The sequence below is a fragment of the Grus americana genome (assembly GCF_028858705.1).
Source record: "Grus americana isolate bGruAme1 chromosome 27 unlocalized genomic scaffold, bGruAme1.mat SUPER_27_unloc_1, whole genome shotgun sequence".
Classification (NCBI taxonomy): domain Eukaryota; kingdom Metazoa; phylum Chordata; class Aves; order Gruiformes; family Gruidae; genus Grus; species Grus americana.
The window spans coordinates 1,184,708-1,200,129 of NW_026561291.1; the positions used below are offsets into that span (position 1 = coordinate 1,184,708).

Sequence of the window (15,422 nt, forward strand, 5' to 3'; positions counted from 1 at the left end):
CCTCTTGACATCAGAAGGACCCTGACCTGCTAGAGATCTCTCCTTCCACCCACAGCTTCTCCCTGCAGTGCCCTGGGCAGCTCCCCGGGCAGGCTGAGTGCTGACCCTGGCAGACAGCAGAGTCCCTGCCCCGGCACACAGCCCCTGGGCTGCAGGGACCCTGCTCTGAAGGACACAACTGGGCACCCCTGCCTGCACACCCACCCTCACACCCTGCAGCCAACCCCGGGACAAGGCAGCCGTCATGCTCTGTCCCTCTGACGGTGCTGCAGGGAACCCTGCGCTGGAGGATGCCCTTACCTCCTCTGCTCTGGAGAAAGGTCCTATAGGCTGTGACCTGTGACAGCTTGAGGAGAACCCTTCAGGAACCGCAGTGGCACTTGCCTGTACCCAGAGACTTACTGTGTAGAGGGCTGTGAAGATTTCTCCTTCCCTGAGCTCTCAGCATCCTCCCACTCTCTGCCTCACTCCTCTCCCAGCGCCCTCAGCCCTGCTGTGCTCTGCAGAGGAGCTGCTCCTGGCCAGAGATGTCTCTCTGCAGGGCTGCCCACTTGCCATGAGCTCCCTTTGTCCCAGGAGAGCAGCAGCAGAGGACCAGCCCAAGGCGGCCTTTTAATGACCCCTCTGCTGGGTTTGGGGATGAGTCCATGAAGCTCAGACCCTGAGAGGAATTTGATGAAACCTCTCAAGAAGTCACAGTCAGATGTAAACTCCACAGTTTCTCAGAGGGTTAATGGGTCCCCCTGAGGGACATTACCAACAAAGCCTCCCCAGGGGCTGGTTAGAGCAGGCAAGTGGAGGCAGTGATGACAGGTAGGCAAAGGCAATGGCAAGGTGGCTCTGATGCTGAGTAACCTGGAAGTGTTAAATGAAGCCAGATGGACAAGCCCTGACCCCCAGCCCCTTGGAAGGGAGATCCTGTCCCTCACATGTTGCTCAGGGCTCTTCCTGGGGCAGTGGGATGTGGGGATGTGCAATGCCTGGAGCAGGACTATGGTGGAGCAAGGAGGTCATGAGTTCTTCCTGAATCAATTGAAGGCACCTTCTGGTCGGCCTTGACTGCAGAGACAATAGCCATAGCCATGGTGATGCAGAGGTCATCTGTGGTTGGGGTCTTTCAGCCTTGCCACAGCCCTCAGCAGTGTCCAATACAGCCTGCCCTACAGTGTCCCGCACCTGCACCTCTTTCTTTGAAGACACCCAATCCTTTTTTCCATTTCACCCCAATATCTCACTAGCCTTACTGATATCGCTCCATCGTCCCTGGCTGTTCCTTGAAAGAGAAAGCCATGGGCTGGTCCAGACTCCCTCTGGGCACCCTATTCTACATCAGCACTGCCCTTGGAGTCACATTTCCTTCTCCTCATTTCTCGTCTCAGCCTCCCAAGCCACACTTTGAGGTGCTCTTCCTTTTTCCTCCTTTTTTTCCACTATGAAGAAAAGCTCCAGCATCTTTGACAGCATCCTTCAAGTAGCCACAGGTTGTGAGTGTGGTGCTCTGAGCCTCCACTTCAGCAGCCTGAAGAAGCTCAGGTCCTTCAGCCTCCCCAGACAGGGCATGTGCTTGAGGCCCCACGTCCTATATTGGCCATCCTCCTCGGGACTCTCTCCATTCCTCCCCACTTGACTACAACAGGAAGCCCCACAGAGGGACACACGGGTCCAGGCTTATTCTTCCCCCCAGTGCAGGACTGGCCATTTCTCCTTGTAACATTTCAAGAGGTTTCTGTTCTCTAAACCCCAGAGTTTCTCAAGGTCCCCGAGACTGAAGCTCAATATTTGTGTGCAGATGGTCACCGTGATGGTGGTGTCCCTCACAAGGTAACAGCACGGGGAGTTGCAGGGTAATACAAATAGTAGAAGGTGGTGCTACTTTAATGCAATTTCCTTCCAATGTAGGATTATCCATGGTGACCATCTCAGAAACAGCTTCAAAGCCAGCAAAGCCAGGGCCAGTGAGGAAAGAGTGAACAGAGGTGGGCTGTTAGTGTGGGAGGGTACAAGAAGGATCAAAGGGAAGAGAAGAGGGAGAAAGGAAATAGAAGGTGAAGCGGAACACTAGATCAAGGCTGTTTTGGGGGTACCTGCCATGCAGCTCTGCATCTGAGCAGCAGTGAGTGGTTTGGGACAGGAATGACACAGATTACCTGACCAAACATAGTCTGGCTTTCCTCATGGTCATGGGGAACCTGAGTGCTTTCCTTACCATGGAGAAGGGAAGACCTGTGGTGGAAGGAAATGGACAGACATTCGTGCTGGGAAGGGACCCTAGGAGGTCTCAAGGCCAATGTGCATCACACAGCAAGGGCAGCTATCAGGTCACACCAGGTTGCTCAGGGAGTTCTTCATGTTGGCTTTGAACTCTTCCAGGGACTGACACAGCACAACATCACTGGCCAGTCTGCTCCAGTGCTTCACTCTCTTCATGGCTAAACAGTTTTTCCTCACACACAAGAGGGAAAAGCCTGGATCTACCTTGCTGATGACCTCTTGATAGTGGTATATGGGCCATTTTCAGTTCTTCCCAAAGCCCTCTCTTCTCACCATTGAACAACCCCACCTCTCTCAGCCTCTCGTACTGATAAGGTCAACCTTACAAATGCATGCCTGAGAGGTTTAGGGTTCTTCCAATCCTACTGGATTTTATTGGGTTGGCAAGGGACCTCAGGGATGTTGGAATATCACCACCCTCACGCCATCCCTTCCTGCATGTGTCACTCTCATTTGTCACCCTGTTGCAAGGCACGGCTGTTGCAGGCTGTAAGGAGAGCCTGTTCTGTCTGAAGAAACTGTCATCCACAACGAACCACTGAACTTTGAATGTTTCAGGCCCTAGTGGCAACATGAGACTACTGTGAGGGTCTGGCTCTGTGAGGGTCTGCCGTGCTTGGTGCTAACCCACAGGCAGATGAGGCATCAATGACTGCAAGAACCACAGGAGCTATCCTCCGAGATTATCAGTGAACTGTTCAAGTTGTGTGGGAGCTTGGGATGTCTCTAGACCTACCTCCTGCTAACAAGGGGCTCAACACTGAATTCACCCCAAGTTCCTTCCAATTCACATTGTCCAGCAGAGTCCCGAAAACCTCTTCTGAGGACTTTGTCAGATATCCTTGGTGAACATGAATCTTCATCCAGGGCCTGTTGTTGCCAGTTAAGGAGAGTCAGAGGAGACGGAGACTGCTGGCAAGCTGCTGACTAGCTCTAGCAGCTTCTAAGGACCTCAGGTCAAGGGCAGGGGCGGCGCAGGTGGTGATCTCAATCCTGCTACTGAGGGGAAGAGGTTTGTGGAGAAGTGGACAGGTCCTGTAGGTAGACAATTGGTTGTGCAGTTGGTGTCAGCAGCAGGGTTTCTATGACCATGAGTCACTCTCTGAGGATCAACAACTGCTTGGAAGAGAGGGGATTCATCTGGCACAGTGGGGAAAAAGTATCTCTGTCAACAACCTGGCTAACCTGGAAAGAAAACTTCAACCTGGAAGTGATGAAGAATGGAGAGGATGACCCAGAATCACATGAGGAAGTGGTGAGTGTCATTGACAAGGAGAGGGTCTTGCATGACAATAACAAAAGGAGCATGGTAATCAGCAACCAACTGGACAACGGAGAGCTGAGAAGGTCTGTGAGTTGGCTACTCACAGTTGGAGCTGGAAGGAGAAGGTGGCCCAAAAAACGTCTGGGAGGACCTGTGGGCTCTTGGGGTTCAGGTACTGATAAGGCCACAGGTCTGGACTAGGATGGGGAAATTGCCCTTTATGGGAGAGAGCAGCAGGAATGTGTGGAGCTCTGCCTGAGCATGGACAAGGGATTGTCTGATAGCTGAGGTGTCAATGTGAGGACAGAACAAAATGGGCAACGCTGTGGTGGGTTGATGTCTGCTCCAGACCTCCTGATCAAGAAGAGGAAGTAGACGAGGCCATCTTCAGGCAACTGGAAGATGCCTCATGTTTTCAGGCCTTGGGCCTCATGGCAGACAGGACTCCCTGTATCTGCCAAAGGGACAACATAGTGAGGTGTAAGCCATGCAGGAGGTTTTTGAAGCTTGTTGACCAGACACCACATCTTTGTCACCAGAGTGATGAGGAGGTCATGAAGTGAGGTGTCCTCCTGCAGGACTTCATACTTACAAACAAAGAAGAGGTGATTAGAGATGTAAAAGTCCAGGGTGAGAAGGTAGACTCGAGGCTCCTGAAAGAAAGGAACAAGGCCAAGAGCAGGACTGCAGAAGAGCAAACTATGGCCTGCTGGGAACTCTGCTTGGAAGAATCCCATGCGGTATGGTCAGGCAGAGGAGAGGGGTGCCGAGAGCTGTTTGATGGTCAAGGATCTCCTCTTCAAGCTCCAGAACGGTCCACTCCAACATGCAGGGAGTCCAGCAAAGTTGGCAGGAGGTTGGCATGGATAAGAAAGGAGCTCCTGACTAAAACCAAGCATGAAGAGGAAGCACAGAGAAGGTGGAAGGTGGCTGCATTCCAGCCTCAGTGGTTCTGTGATTCTGTGCTGGAGAGAGCCATTTGTCTGTGCGTGTGTTTGTGTGGGGGGGATGAGGGGATCCCAGGTACAGCTTCTGGATAGATGGAGGGTCTAGAACCAGCTCCTGGAGGGGTCCAGATTGTACGTGTGTACACATACAATGTGCCCATTATATAGGTGCCCATTTCACACTAACATATCCTAGCACACAAACAGCCCAATCCTCATTCACCCTTTCTTCACTGGCCCTGCATTAGCTTCCTTGTTACCCTCATTTGGTATTTTGGAGATGGTTGTCATGGTAATGCCTTCCTGGTTCATTAATTCCATTGAACTAGAACCTCTTTCTGTTATCTGCAGCATCCTGCAACTCCTCCTGCTGTTACCTTGTGGGAGACACCACCATCAGGGTGAGCCACTTGCACACAAAAATTAAGGGCTGCCTCAAAGGAGTGTCAGTCCAGGGGGACCTTGTGAAACTCTGGGGTTTGGCCCGGGTTTGAGGAGGAGAAGGAGAAGTGGTCAGTCCTGCATCAGGAGGAAAAACAGCCCTACAGACAAGGGCTAGCTGTGACCTGACTGGCTGAGCTGTGATCCTGAGAAAATCCTGGGTCCTGCAGTGGCCCCCCACACACAGGTGTGTCCCAGGGTGTGGCTCCCCGTTTTGGAGGAGCAGGGAGGAACTGGAGAGTGCCCAGAAGAGGTCTGCCAAGGTGGGGTGCAGTGCACATGCCCTGCGTGTGGAAGCTGAGGGACATGGGCTTCTTCATCTCTTTGGCCCAGTGGTGGAGAGGCTCCGGGAAGTACAGGAGTAGCCATAGAGTGGTTGAAGTGTGGTTCCAGAGCTGGAGGAGCTTTTCTTCATAGTGGGAGACAGCATGGGAAAGAAATCATACCAGAAATGGAGGCTTGGGATGCTTAAAGTGGACACAAGGAGAAAGAAATGTCCCTCCGAGGGCAGCGCTGTGGTATAATCAGACCCCCCGAGGGAGCCTGGCTCAGTCCATGGCTTTGTGTTTCAAGGCATACCTTGCAGGGATGGAGAGACAGCAGTCAGGGGAATGAGTTGCTCAGGTCAGAGCAGGGTGGAGAAGCAGAGTGGATGTCTGCAGCATGCCGGGAACTAGGGACAGGTGTGGGACACTGTAGGACAGCCTGTGGTGGAGACAATCTAGGGCCGTGCAAAGCTGAAACCCTCCAACAGATCTGAGGTCTGTGCCTCCTTGGCCATGGCTGTTGTCTCTGCCACTGATGCCAGTGAGGAAACACCTTACCCTTAGGGCACTCGGGCCTCATGGCCTCCTCATCCCCACCCAGGAGCCTGGCAGATGTCATTCCAAAGCCTTGCCCTTGGCATTGCACATCCCCACACCCCACTGCCCCAGGAAGAGCCCTGAGCAACGTGTGAGGGACAGGATCTCCCTTTGCCAGGGGCTGGGGGTCAGGGCTTGTCCATTTGGCTGGATGCAAAGATTCCAGATATCCTCAGCATCAGAGCCACCTTTACATTGTCTTGGCCTTCCTGTCATTACTGCTTCCAGTTCTCTGCTCTAACGAGCCCCTGGGGAGGCTTTGTTGGTAATGGTTCTCAGGGGCACCCATTAACACTCTGAGAAACTTTGGAGATTGTGTCTGAGTTTGACTTCTTGACAGGTCTCTTCAGGTGCTGCTCCATGCCTGAGGTTCATGGACTCATCCCCAAACCCACCAGAGGGGTCATTAACATGCCGCCTTGGGCTGGGCCTCTGCTGCTGAGCTGCTCCAGGCTCTTGGGATGGAGGGAGCTCATGGCAAGTGGGCTGTGCTGCAGAGGGACATCTCTGCCCAGGAGCAGCTCCTCTGCAAAGCGCAGCAGATGTGACACATTGAGGGTTACTCAGCCTCAGAGCCACCTTAACATTGCCTTTGCCTACCTGTCATCACTGCCTCTAGTCTTCTGCTCTAACCAGCCCCCAGGGTGGCTTTGTCAGTGATGGATCCCAGTGGGACCCCATTAACACTCCCTGAAACTGTAGGAGTTGCTTCTGACTTTGACTTCTTCAGTGGTTTCCTCAGGCTTCTCTCAGTGTCTTAGTTCCTGGTCTCAGCATCAAATACACCAGGGAGCTCATTAAAATGCACCAAGCCATGTCTCTTCTGGTTATTTTCTGCAAGTCTTCAAGACTTACACAACTAATTGGAGAGGTCTCCAGGGTGTATGTGAAGTCAAAGATTTCAAAGAATTCAGTGAGCCCTACAAAAAGGAGTATTTTTGATTTTTAAGAGCTTGGGTTTGGTTAGAGGTTTTTTTGTTGGGTTTTTGGGGATTTGTTTGTTTGTTTGTTTGTTTGTTTTTAATTTACAGAAGAAGTTATAGTAGCATTCTCCAGTCCATATTGGGCAAGGGGGTCTCCTACTGAAGTCAGGATGGGTAGGAAGAGCTCCTCATTGAGGACAGGCACTGCATGGACAACCTTCCTCATCACCTCCCCAGCCCTGCCATCTTTCTCATGGGCCACCTGGGACTTGCATCACTTCTCCTCACATCACACTTCTCACCCAAGTCTGCAGCTGGAGGTTACAGCTCCTTTGCACCAACTCCCACCTGCTTTCCTTAGGGACCTGGCTGCACACAGGCACAGCCGCGTTGCTCTGCATGGCAAACACACAGAAGGAAAGCAGGGTGAAGTTTCATAAACAATAACCCATGCTCCTCAACTTCATCCCAAGTCCAAGCTGCCTCCAATGAGGTTCACCATCCACAGGGAACAGCCTCACCAGAAATGTTTGAGAGAGAGAGAGAGATCAGACAGGATAGCTATAACCCCAGTGAAAGAGTTGGCTGAAGAGATAATTAGGCTGCTGAAAGTGGAGTCCATGCGACCTGGGAATGCACCAGAAAGAGAAACTCCTTGCTGTTCATGAACACCAGGAATGCATTTAATAGTCATGGGTGGCATTCAGCTTCCCTGATTCATAAAAATTCCATGTAGGAGCTTCAGGGTCCAGACCATGGCCTTTGAGGTGGATAAGGGAGGATGCCATGAGCTTTAGGTGTAATGTAGAGCTGAGGCAGTGCCTCCCAGCCTACCAGGCTGGAGGAGATGTTTGTCTTAGTTGTCTTTGCTGGTCACAGGAGGATTTGTACCCCATAAACATCTGTTCTCTCATCTGCTGATAAGATATTGGACGAGATTTGAGGATGATAAGCTCATTGAGCTTCAGAGTATATGCTGAGAAGTCTATAGAAAAACTCTCTAATCCAAGACAGGTCAGGTAAATGGTCAGACCTGGTTCCACAGGTCTTTGTCTACCTGGGTCTTGAAAACCTGCAAGGACAAAGGACTTTACAATCTCTCACGGTGATCAATGCTTGTTCCAATGCTTGGCTAGCCTCATGGTGAAAAAGGTGAGATCCCCCTTGCTTTGAGGTGTCTCTCAGCCATCCCTTCTCCAGGCTGAAGGAGCCCAGCTTCATCGGCCTTTCCTCACAGAGACACTGATCCAGCCCCCTGACCATCTCAAGGCCCTTCACTAAACCCACTCCAGATGGTCAACACCTTTCCATTCTTGGGGTTCCCAAAAGTGGACACGGCATTCTCGATGTGGACTAGAAACTTTCCACATAGAGAGGGTAAATCCCTACCCTCCATCTCCTGGCCATGCTGCTGGTCCTACAGCCCAGGGCACTGCTGTCCTCCCTTGCTGCCAGGGCACACGGCTGCCTCCTGTCCAGCTCCCTGCCCACCAAGACCTTTCCCACAGAGCTGCTCCCCAGCCAGGCAGCCCCCAGCCTGTGCCATTGCCAGCGTGAGTCCCCTGCAGGGGCAGAACCTGGCACTTGTCCTTGGGGGGTTTCATGAGGTTCCTCTCAATACCTGCTCTCCTCCTCCTTCAGCCCTTTCACTGAGCAGAGGCCTGGCAGAACTTTTGAGCACAGTCTAAGGCAAGGAAGGCGTTGAGTCACTCAGCCCCGCCTGTGTCTGCTGTTACGACCCCCCTCACCATTCAGCAGCACTTTCCTTGTTCAGCCTTTTACTGCAAACACAGTGGCTGAAGCTCTTCATTTTGCTCTTGATGGTGCCTGCAGCCCCCACCAGCTCCAGCTCAGCTCTGGCTTTCCTAAACACATGCCCGCATGCTCAGGTCATCTTTCTAAATTCCTCCTTCATAGCCTGTCCCGGCTTCCACCTCCTCATCGTTGTGTTGTGGCTCCCATCCGTGACCCATCCCTGCCCCTGTGCAGCCCCACTGCCCCACACATGCCCCCAGGGCCCCCATCATCAGACACTGCACAGGACAGGGTGTGTTTGGGGCGGGGATGTGTCCTCCACCACAAGTGCCCATGCCAGACCTCAGTGTCCATCCTCAGCAGCCCTCCTTCTTCTGCAGCCAAGCAGTGCCCAGCCCCAGCCAAGCCCCAGCTATGTCCCATGCACGGGTTCCCAGGCAGCCCTGCTCGGGGCTCTGCCAAGGTCTGGGCAAGGCAGGAGGCTGGGGCAGGGCTGGCTGTTTCCCCAACACAGGCACCAAGACCAACAGCAGGAAGGAGATGGCCACAGAGCCCAACCACCAAGAACTGGGGGAGTGACCAGGGCTGGAAGTGGCTGATGGGAGAGGCTGGGGGGTGATGAATGCCCTGGGGCACCTTCTCGCTCTCTCCATGCCACCAAGAGTCCCAGCCAGGGGACACAGCAGCCTGCTGCCAGTGGGTGCCTGCAGAAGGAGGTTTCTCTTTCTCATTGATTCCTCCTTTCAGGCACAGAAATGCTCCTTTGATCTCCTCCAGAGTCATCCCTGCTCTGCAGAGAGCCTTTCCCCAGGTGAGTGTGTCTGTGCTGGCCTGGCCGGCCGTTCCTGGTTCCCTCCCCATGCTCCCTGCAGGGCCCCAAGCTGGTGGGGCTGCTCTGCAGAGCGAGGGGGCTGTGGTGCCCCGGGGCCATGGGGTGACCCTGCACTGGCCATGCTGGTCAGGGTGGGAAGCAGAGCCAGCCAGAGGGGATCACAGCTGCTGAGCCCCTTTCCATCTTCCCTGATGGCTCAGAAGACAAGGACAGTGCTTGGCAGGACCATGGTGTGTCTCCAGTGGCACAAAGGGCAGGGGAGGGCTGCACTAGGTCCAGCCCACAGGGTTTCCGTGACGGTGTGATGAACCACTGTCTAGACTTATGTCCCTTTGCCTTCTGGCTCCTCACAGCCTCTCCTGCCATTGCAGAGCCCTCGTTAGCCCATGGTCTCCTCAGGTTTGCCTTCTCCTCTGGGACACTCCTCCTTGGATTGTCACTCATTTTATGAGGTGCCACTCACTGCCACCTCAGACTTACACACTATTCCTGGAGATCCCCTCACTTCTCCTGGCAGCTCTGCATTCTTCTCCAGACTGACATCTGCCATCAGCCCCACTGCAGGTGGGACAGCACCAGGTAGATAAGCCAAAGACCAGTTCTTGTCTGAATGGACATGTGCAACCAAGAAGGAAGGTCTTCATCCAGCCCTTGTTCCCTAACAGATCCCCCTGGGACTCTGAGCTTGTCCCGCTGAATCCATCAAGAACCCCAAAGAGCAAAAGTCCTTTGGAGGGAGCAGCTTCTTGGGTGTATTCCTGACAGCAGCTTTGGAAGGGGTGTCCAGCCTTCTGGCCGTGCCCTGAGGAGCCCTTCTGGTTATGGTGGTGCTAGCAGAGAGGCCAGCTCTGGCACGCTGCTCCACATGGCCTGCTCCTGCCTTCAGGCACAGGGATGCCACTGTAGAGACAGCAGGACTGTCACAAGTTACACGAGACCTTGGGGGTAACAGCAATGCCAGGACACAGCAGGACAGTGTGGAAGGGAGGAGAGAGCAGCCCTGTCCAGGCCATCTCCTGCTGCTGGCCTTGGCCATGGCTCCAGGGCAGCAGCAGCCCCGACGTGAAGGCAGCAGAGAGGGAGTGCCCGCTGAGGCAGCGAGGGGCAGCCCCAAGGCAACCCAGGCTGCTGCTCCATGGGGCAGCTGGGCATTTGGCTCCTGAACCCTCCTGCATGCTGGGGCTGCTCCCCCAGCTCCAGAGGAGATGTGCACAGATGGGAGCTGAGAGAATTAACTTCCCACTGCTTTCTCCATGGAGTTTATCTAAACAGGCAGCCTGGACCCATATGTACACGAGGTGTTTGGGTCAAGTAAAAAGAGGTAACAGGCTAAGAATACTAATATCACAGGTATAAAATAAACAAAAAACCTAAGAAGAAAAGAAGCACAGAAAAAAAATACAGACCCATATGAAGAAAAGCTACTCCTGGCTTTTCCTGAAATACAGAGGGAGCCCTGGTGGGATAATGGGGGTCTTCTTGATCTGAAGTAGATTGTATTCAAATAGTTTCCACAGGGCATCTATGATTTCCTGGTTCCTCATGCTGTAGATGAGGGGGTTCACTGCTGGAGGCACCACCGAGTACAGAACTGCCACCACCAGGTCCAGGGATGGGGAGGAGATGGAGGGGGGCTTCAGGTGAGCAAACATGGCAGTGCTGACAAGCAGGGAGACTACGGCCAGGTGAGGGAGGCACGTGGAAAAGGCTTTATGCCGTCCCTGCTCAGAGGGGATCCTCAACACAGCCCTGAAGATCTGCACATAGGACAGCACAATTAAAACAAAACACCCAAAACCTAAAAAACAGCTTAATATAAGAAGCCCAACTTCCCTGAGGTAGGCATCTGAGCAGGAGAGCTTGAGGATCTGGGGGATTTCACAGAAGAACTGGTCCAGGGCATTGCCCTGGCAGAGTGGTATAGAAAATGTATTGGCTGTGTGCAGCACAGCATAGAGAAACCCACTGCCCCAGGCAGCTGCTGCCATGTGGACACAAGCTCTGCTGCCCAGGAGGGTCCTGTAGTGCAGGGGTTGGCAGATGGCAACGTAGCGATCGTAGGCCATGACAGTGAGAAGGGCGTACTCAGCTCCAAGCAGGAAGACAAACAGAAAGACTTGTGCAACACATCCTGTGTAGGAGATAGCCCTGGTATCCCAGAGGGAATTGGCCATGGCTTTAGGGACAGTGGTGGATATGGTGCCCAGGTCGAGGAGGGAGAGGTTGAGGAGGAAGAAGTACATGGGGGTGTGGAGGTGGTGGTCGCAGGCTATGGCAGTGATGATGAGGCCATTGGCCAGGAGAGCAGCCAGGTAGATGCCCAGGAAGAGCCAGAAGTGCAAGAGCTGCAGCTCCCGTGTGTCTGCGAATGCCAGGAGGAGGAACTCATTCATGGAGCTGCTGTTGGACATTTGTTGGTTCTTGGCAAGGGGTCTGGTTGAAAAAAATGAAAGGACAGGGAAAATTAGGACATCTTCCTCTGAGCAAAGCCACTCCATTTTCCATAGAAACACCCCCCAACTGAAATGCCTTTCCCTTCTCTGGTTTGTGCTGGCTGAGTGTGTTGTGAGGAGCTGAGGAGTCAGCTGTGCTCAGCTGCAGTGGGTACATGGAGCTGGTTTGTGACACCTCCAGTGTTCACAACCAATGTAATATGTAATCCACCTTTAATGGAAAAGTTCACTCTCTGCTCTCATGACTCAGAAGACTGTGGGCTTCAGAAGAGAGGCTAGGCATTTCCTTAGAAGAATTTTTCTGGGTTTATTATTTTCCACCATCACATCTGGAGAGTTTTCTTTCTGAGTGGGAAAATACTTATTTTATCATGGAAAAAGGGAAGAGTCTTGAGACAGGACAGGCAAAAGGGTTCAGCTCTTTGTAGCTTAGTGCAGAGTCACGAGAGCTGCAGTGTCAATTAGACTGCTACCCAGCTGCCCTGCACTTTTCCTTGTGATGCCTTGAAGATGACCTCACACACAAATGACACTTTAAAAAACCCCCAAAACTAGACTGTGATGAGAGATGGGGAGTCCTGGTTCAAAGAGCAGATCTGCAAACGGTTCTTTTTTCCCAGCCCAGAGGAGGAGTTGTGATTGAGAGAGAAGGACACAGCCCCTCTCAGAGAGAAGCAAAGGCCTCTGAGAGGAGAGACCTGACCTCCAAGGGAAAGCTCAGCACTCCCTGGGATCCTACAGCACAGCCGTGCTCTTCTGGGGCAGCTCCCAAGCCCAGCAGCACAGGCAAAGCAGACAGTCCGATGTCCTGAAGATGGGATGTCCTAAAGGCAGAGTCAGCTCATTGCTCAGCAGACAACGCCCAGCAGACATCTAGAGTGAGGGACCACAAGAGAGCAGCCTGAAGGCAGCCTAGCCCAGGGCTTGGCTGCAGTTTCCTCCCACTCCCTGCCCATGTCTCTGCTGCCTGGAGCTGTCCCTGCCAGGAGCTGGTGCTCTGCCCACACCTCTCCTCCCTGTCCCTGCTCACAGAGCCCATCCCACCCTCTCTGTGCTCAGCTCTGCCCTGCAGACCCCTCCTGGCAGCAGGGCACTGCCCAGGGGCACCTCTGTGTTGGCAGGTCTTAAGGAGAAGAGCAGATCAACCCTGAAGGCACCACAAAGGTGATGTGAATGCTTTCTGTAGGCAGAGGAAAGGGTGAAGTGACTTTATCAGGTGCCTTGAAAAACCTGTTCATCACTCACTGTAATGCTGGAGGAGTCTTGGTCTCCTGTGCAAACCTGACAGCTGCATCACTGTTTCCTCCTACCATCACAGCAGGGAATTCAAAGCACGAACCCTGAGAAGCACCTTTACTGACAGTTAGCCCCTGCCCTGATGTGCTTCATGAAAAGTGGCCCGGGAAATGTCCCAGGGGTGATCTGGAGCTGTGAACAGCCCTGACCTGCACAGCACCCTCAGACCAGCAGAAGGACTCTGCCCTGCCCTTCCAGGGGGTCGCTCCTTCCACCCACAGCTTCTCCCTGCAGTTGCATGGGGAGGTCCCCGGGCAGGCTGAGGGCTGACCCTGGCAGGCAGAAGATTCCCCCGGTGTGGAGGGACCGTCCTCTCAAGTACAGCCCTGGGCACCTCCAGCTGAAAACTGTGGCTACACAGCTATTCAAAATTGCCTAAAAAAGCCCCCTCCTTACAGATCCCAGGAGCTGTGAGCTGTGCCAGCTTGAGATGTCTCCAGGAACGACAGCTCCATTGCCCTGAACCCAGAGACTTACCGTGTCAAGGGCTGCAAATCTTTCTCTTTTCAGCTCTCAGTCAGCCTCCCAATCCTGACCGCCTTTAAGCTCTTCATCTGCCTTGCTCACCTCCCTGAGATACCCTGGCAGTGCCCTCAGCCCTGCTGTGCTCTGCAGAGGAGCTGCTCCTGGCCAGAGATGTCTCTCTGCAGCACAGCCCACTTGCCATGAGCTCCCTTTGTCCCAGGAGACCAGCAGCAGAGGCCCAGCCCAAGGCGGCATGTTAATGACCCCTCTGGTGGGTTTGGGGATGAGTCCATGAAGCTCAGACCCTGAGAGGAAGCTGATGAAACCTCTCCAGAAGTCACAGTCCGATGCAAACTCCACAGTTTCTTGGAGCATTAATGGGTCCCCCTGAGGGCCATCCCTGACAAAGCAACTCTGGGGCTGGTTAGAGCAGGCAAGTGGAGGCAGTGATGACAGGTAGGCAAAGGCAATGGCAAGGTGGCTCTGATGCTGAGTAATCCTGGGTGTGTTTGTCAGGGTTCCCTTGACTGAATCTCCATTTGGTCATCTGGTAATTAATGCCTATTGCAGATAGCTGACCGTGATGGTCAAATCTTTCCCAAGATAAGAGCATGAGGAGTTTCAGGGCTCTATAGACCCAGGAAGGAATTATCATGAACACAATCTCCAAAACAGCACACAAGATTACAAACCCAGCATTTACTCGTCTCTGTTTTTATTGGTCATAAATCCAATTAATTTTCCCAAGTTGAGCCTGCTTTGACTGTGAAGATAATTGTTTAATGATCTCTCCCTGTTCGTATCTCAACCCATGAGCCTTTTGTTATATTTTCTCTCCCCTGTCCAGGTGAGGAGGGGGAGTGACAGAGTGGCTTTGGTGGGCACCTGGCGTCCAGCCAGGGTCAACCCTCCACAGTGGAGAAAGGGTAAATGAGGGTTGGGTGTTTGTATGGTAGGCTATGTTGCGGGAAAATACATACCTATATAGACACTCAAACAGTAAGGATGTCTCCAGAAGCTAGTCTTAGGTCCTCCAGCTATCTGGGCGTTGGCTCCAGGATCTCCTCGTCCCCCCCAGCTCCCCCATGCACAGACAAACAGACACATGTGCAAATGGCTCCCTCCAGCACAGAACCACAGAACCATTGAGGCTGGAAGGCAGCCACCTTCCACCTTCTCTCTGCTTCCTCTTCATGCTTGGTTTCTGGCAGGAGCTCTGTTCTAATCCGTGCCAGCCTCCTGCCACCCTTTCTTGAATTCCTGAATGTCCAGGCGGACCGTTCTGGAGATTGAAGAGGAGATTGTTAACCATCAGACAGCTCTCTGCACCCTTTTTCTCTTCAGGGCCATATCCCAGGGGATTCTTCCAAGCGGGGCACCCAGCAGGTCAAAGCCTGCTCTCCCGCTGTCCTGACGTCCTGCTCCTTGCTTTTTGGTCTCCTCTCAGAATCCTCCACTTCAGTCCTGCCCGCCTATGTTTCTGTGTTTCCTCCCTCAAAGGCGAGATCACACACAGAAGCTCCAGGATTTAAAAAGAAATTAAAGGGTCAGAAGTGCAAGCCAGGCCAACAATATCTATTTTTCAATGTTCAAACCACACTGAACACGTCAAGCAGCAGTCATACACTGAGATCTAAGACATCCTAGATTGGTCGAGGGTACATCATATAAAGGATGTTGAGGGATTTGTATTGGGTTTACATGGCAAGGGATGGGTAGTGGGGAGGGTGGTGTGCAGGGGCGGCTTCTGTGAGAAGATGCCAGAAGCTGCCCCATCATGTGAGACAGAGCCAGTTCCAGCTGGCTCTAAGATGGACCCACCACAGTGATGGTGATAGCACCTCTGCAGTAACATAGTTAAGATGGGGAAACAACTGCTGCACAACAGCAGCTGGAAGAGAGGGGTGAGAAT

At 53.1% G+C, this 15,422-nt stretch overlaps 1 protein-coding gene across 1 annotated transcript; it reads right to left on the reverse strand.

Moving 5' to 3' along the window:
* Nucleotides 1–7,736: 7,736 nt before the first annotated feature.
* On the reverse strand, nt 7,737–11,518 carry LOC129200053 (olfactory receptor 14C36-like; the record flags this gene model as incomplete). The annotated part of the gene is made up of 2 exons (XM_054811308.1): nt 7,737–7,781; nt 10,865–11,518. Coding segments are annotated over 2 exons (699 nt in total), but the record flags the coding sequence as incomplete, so codon positions are not given.
* Nucleotides 11,519–15,422: the final 3,904 nt, after the last annotated feature.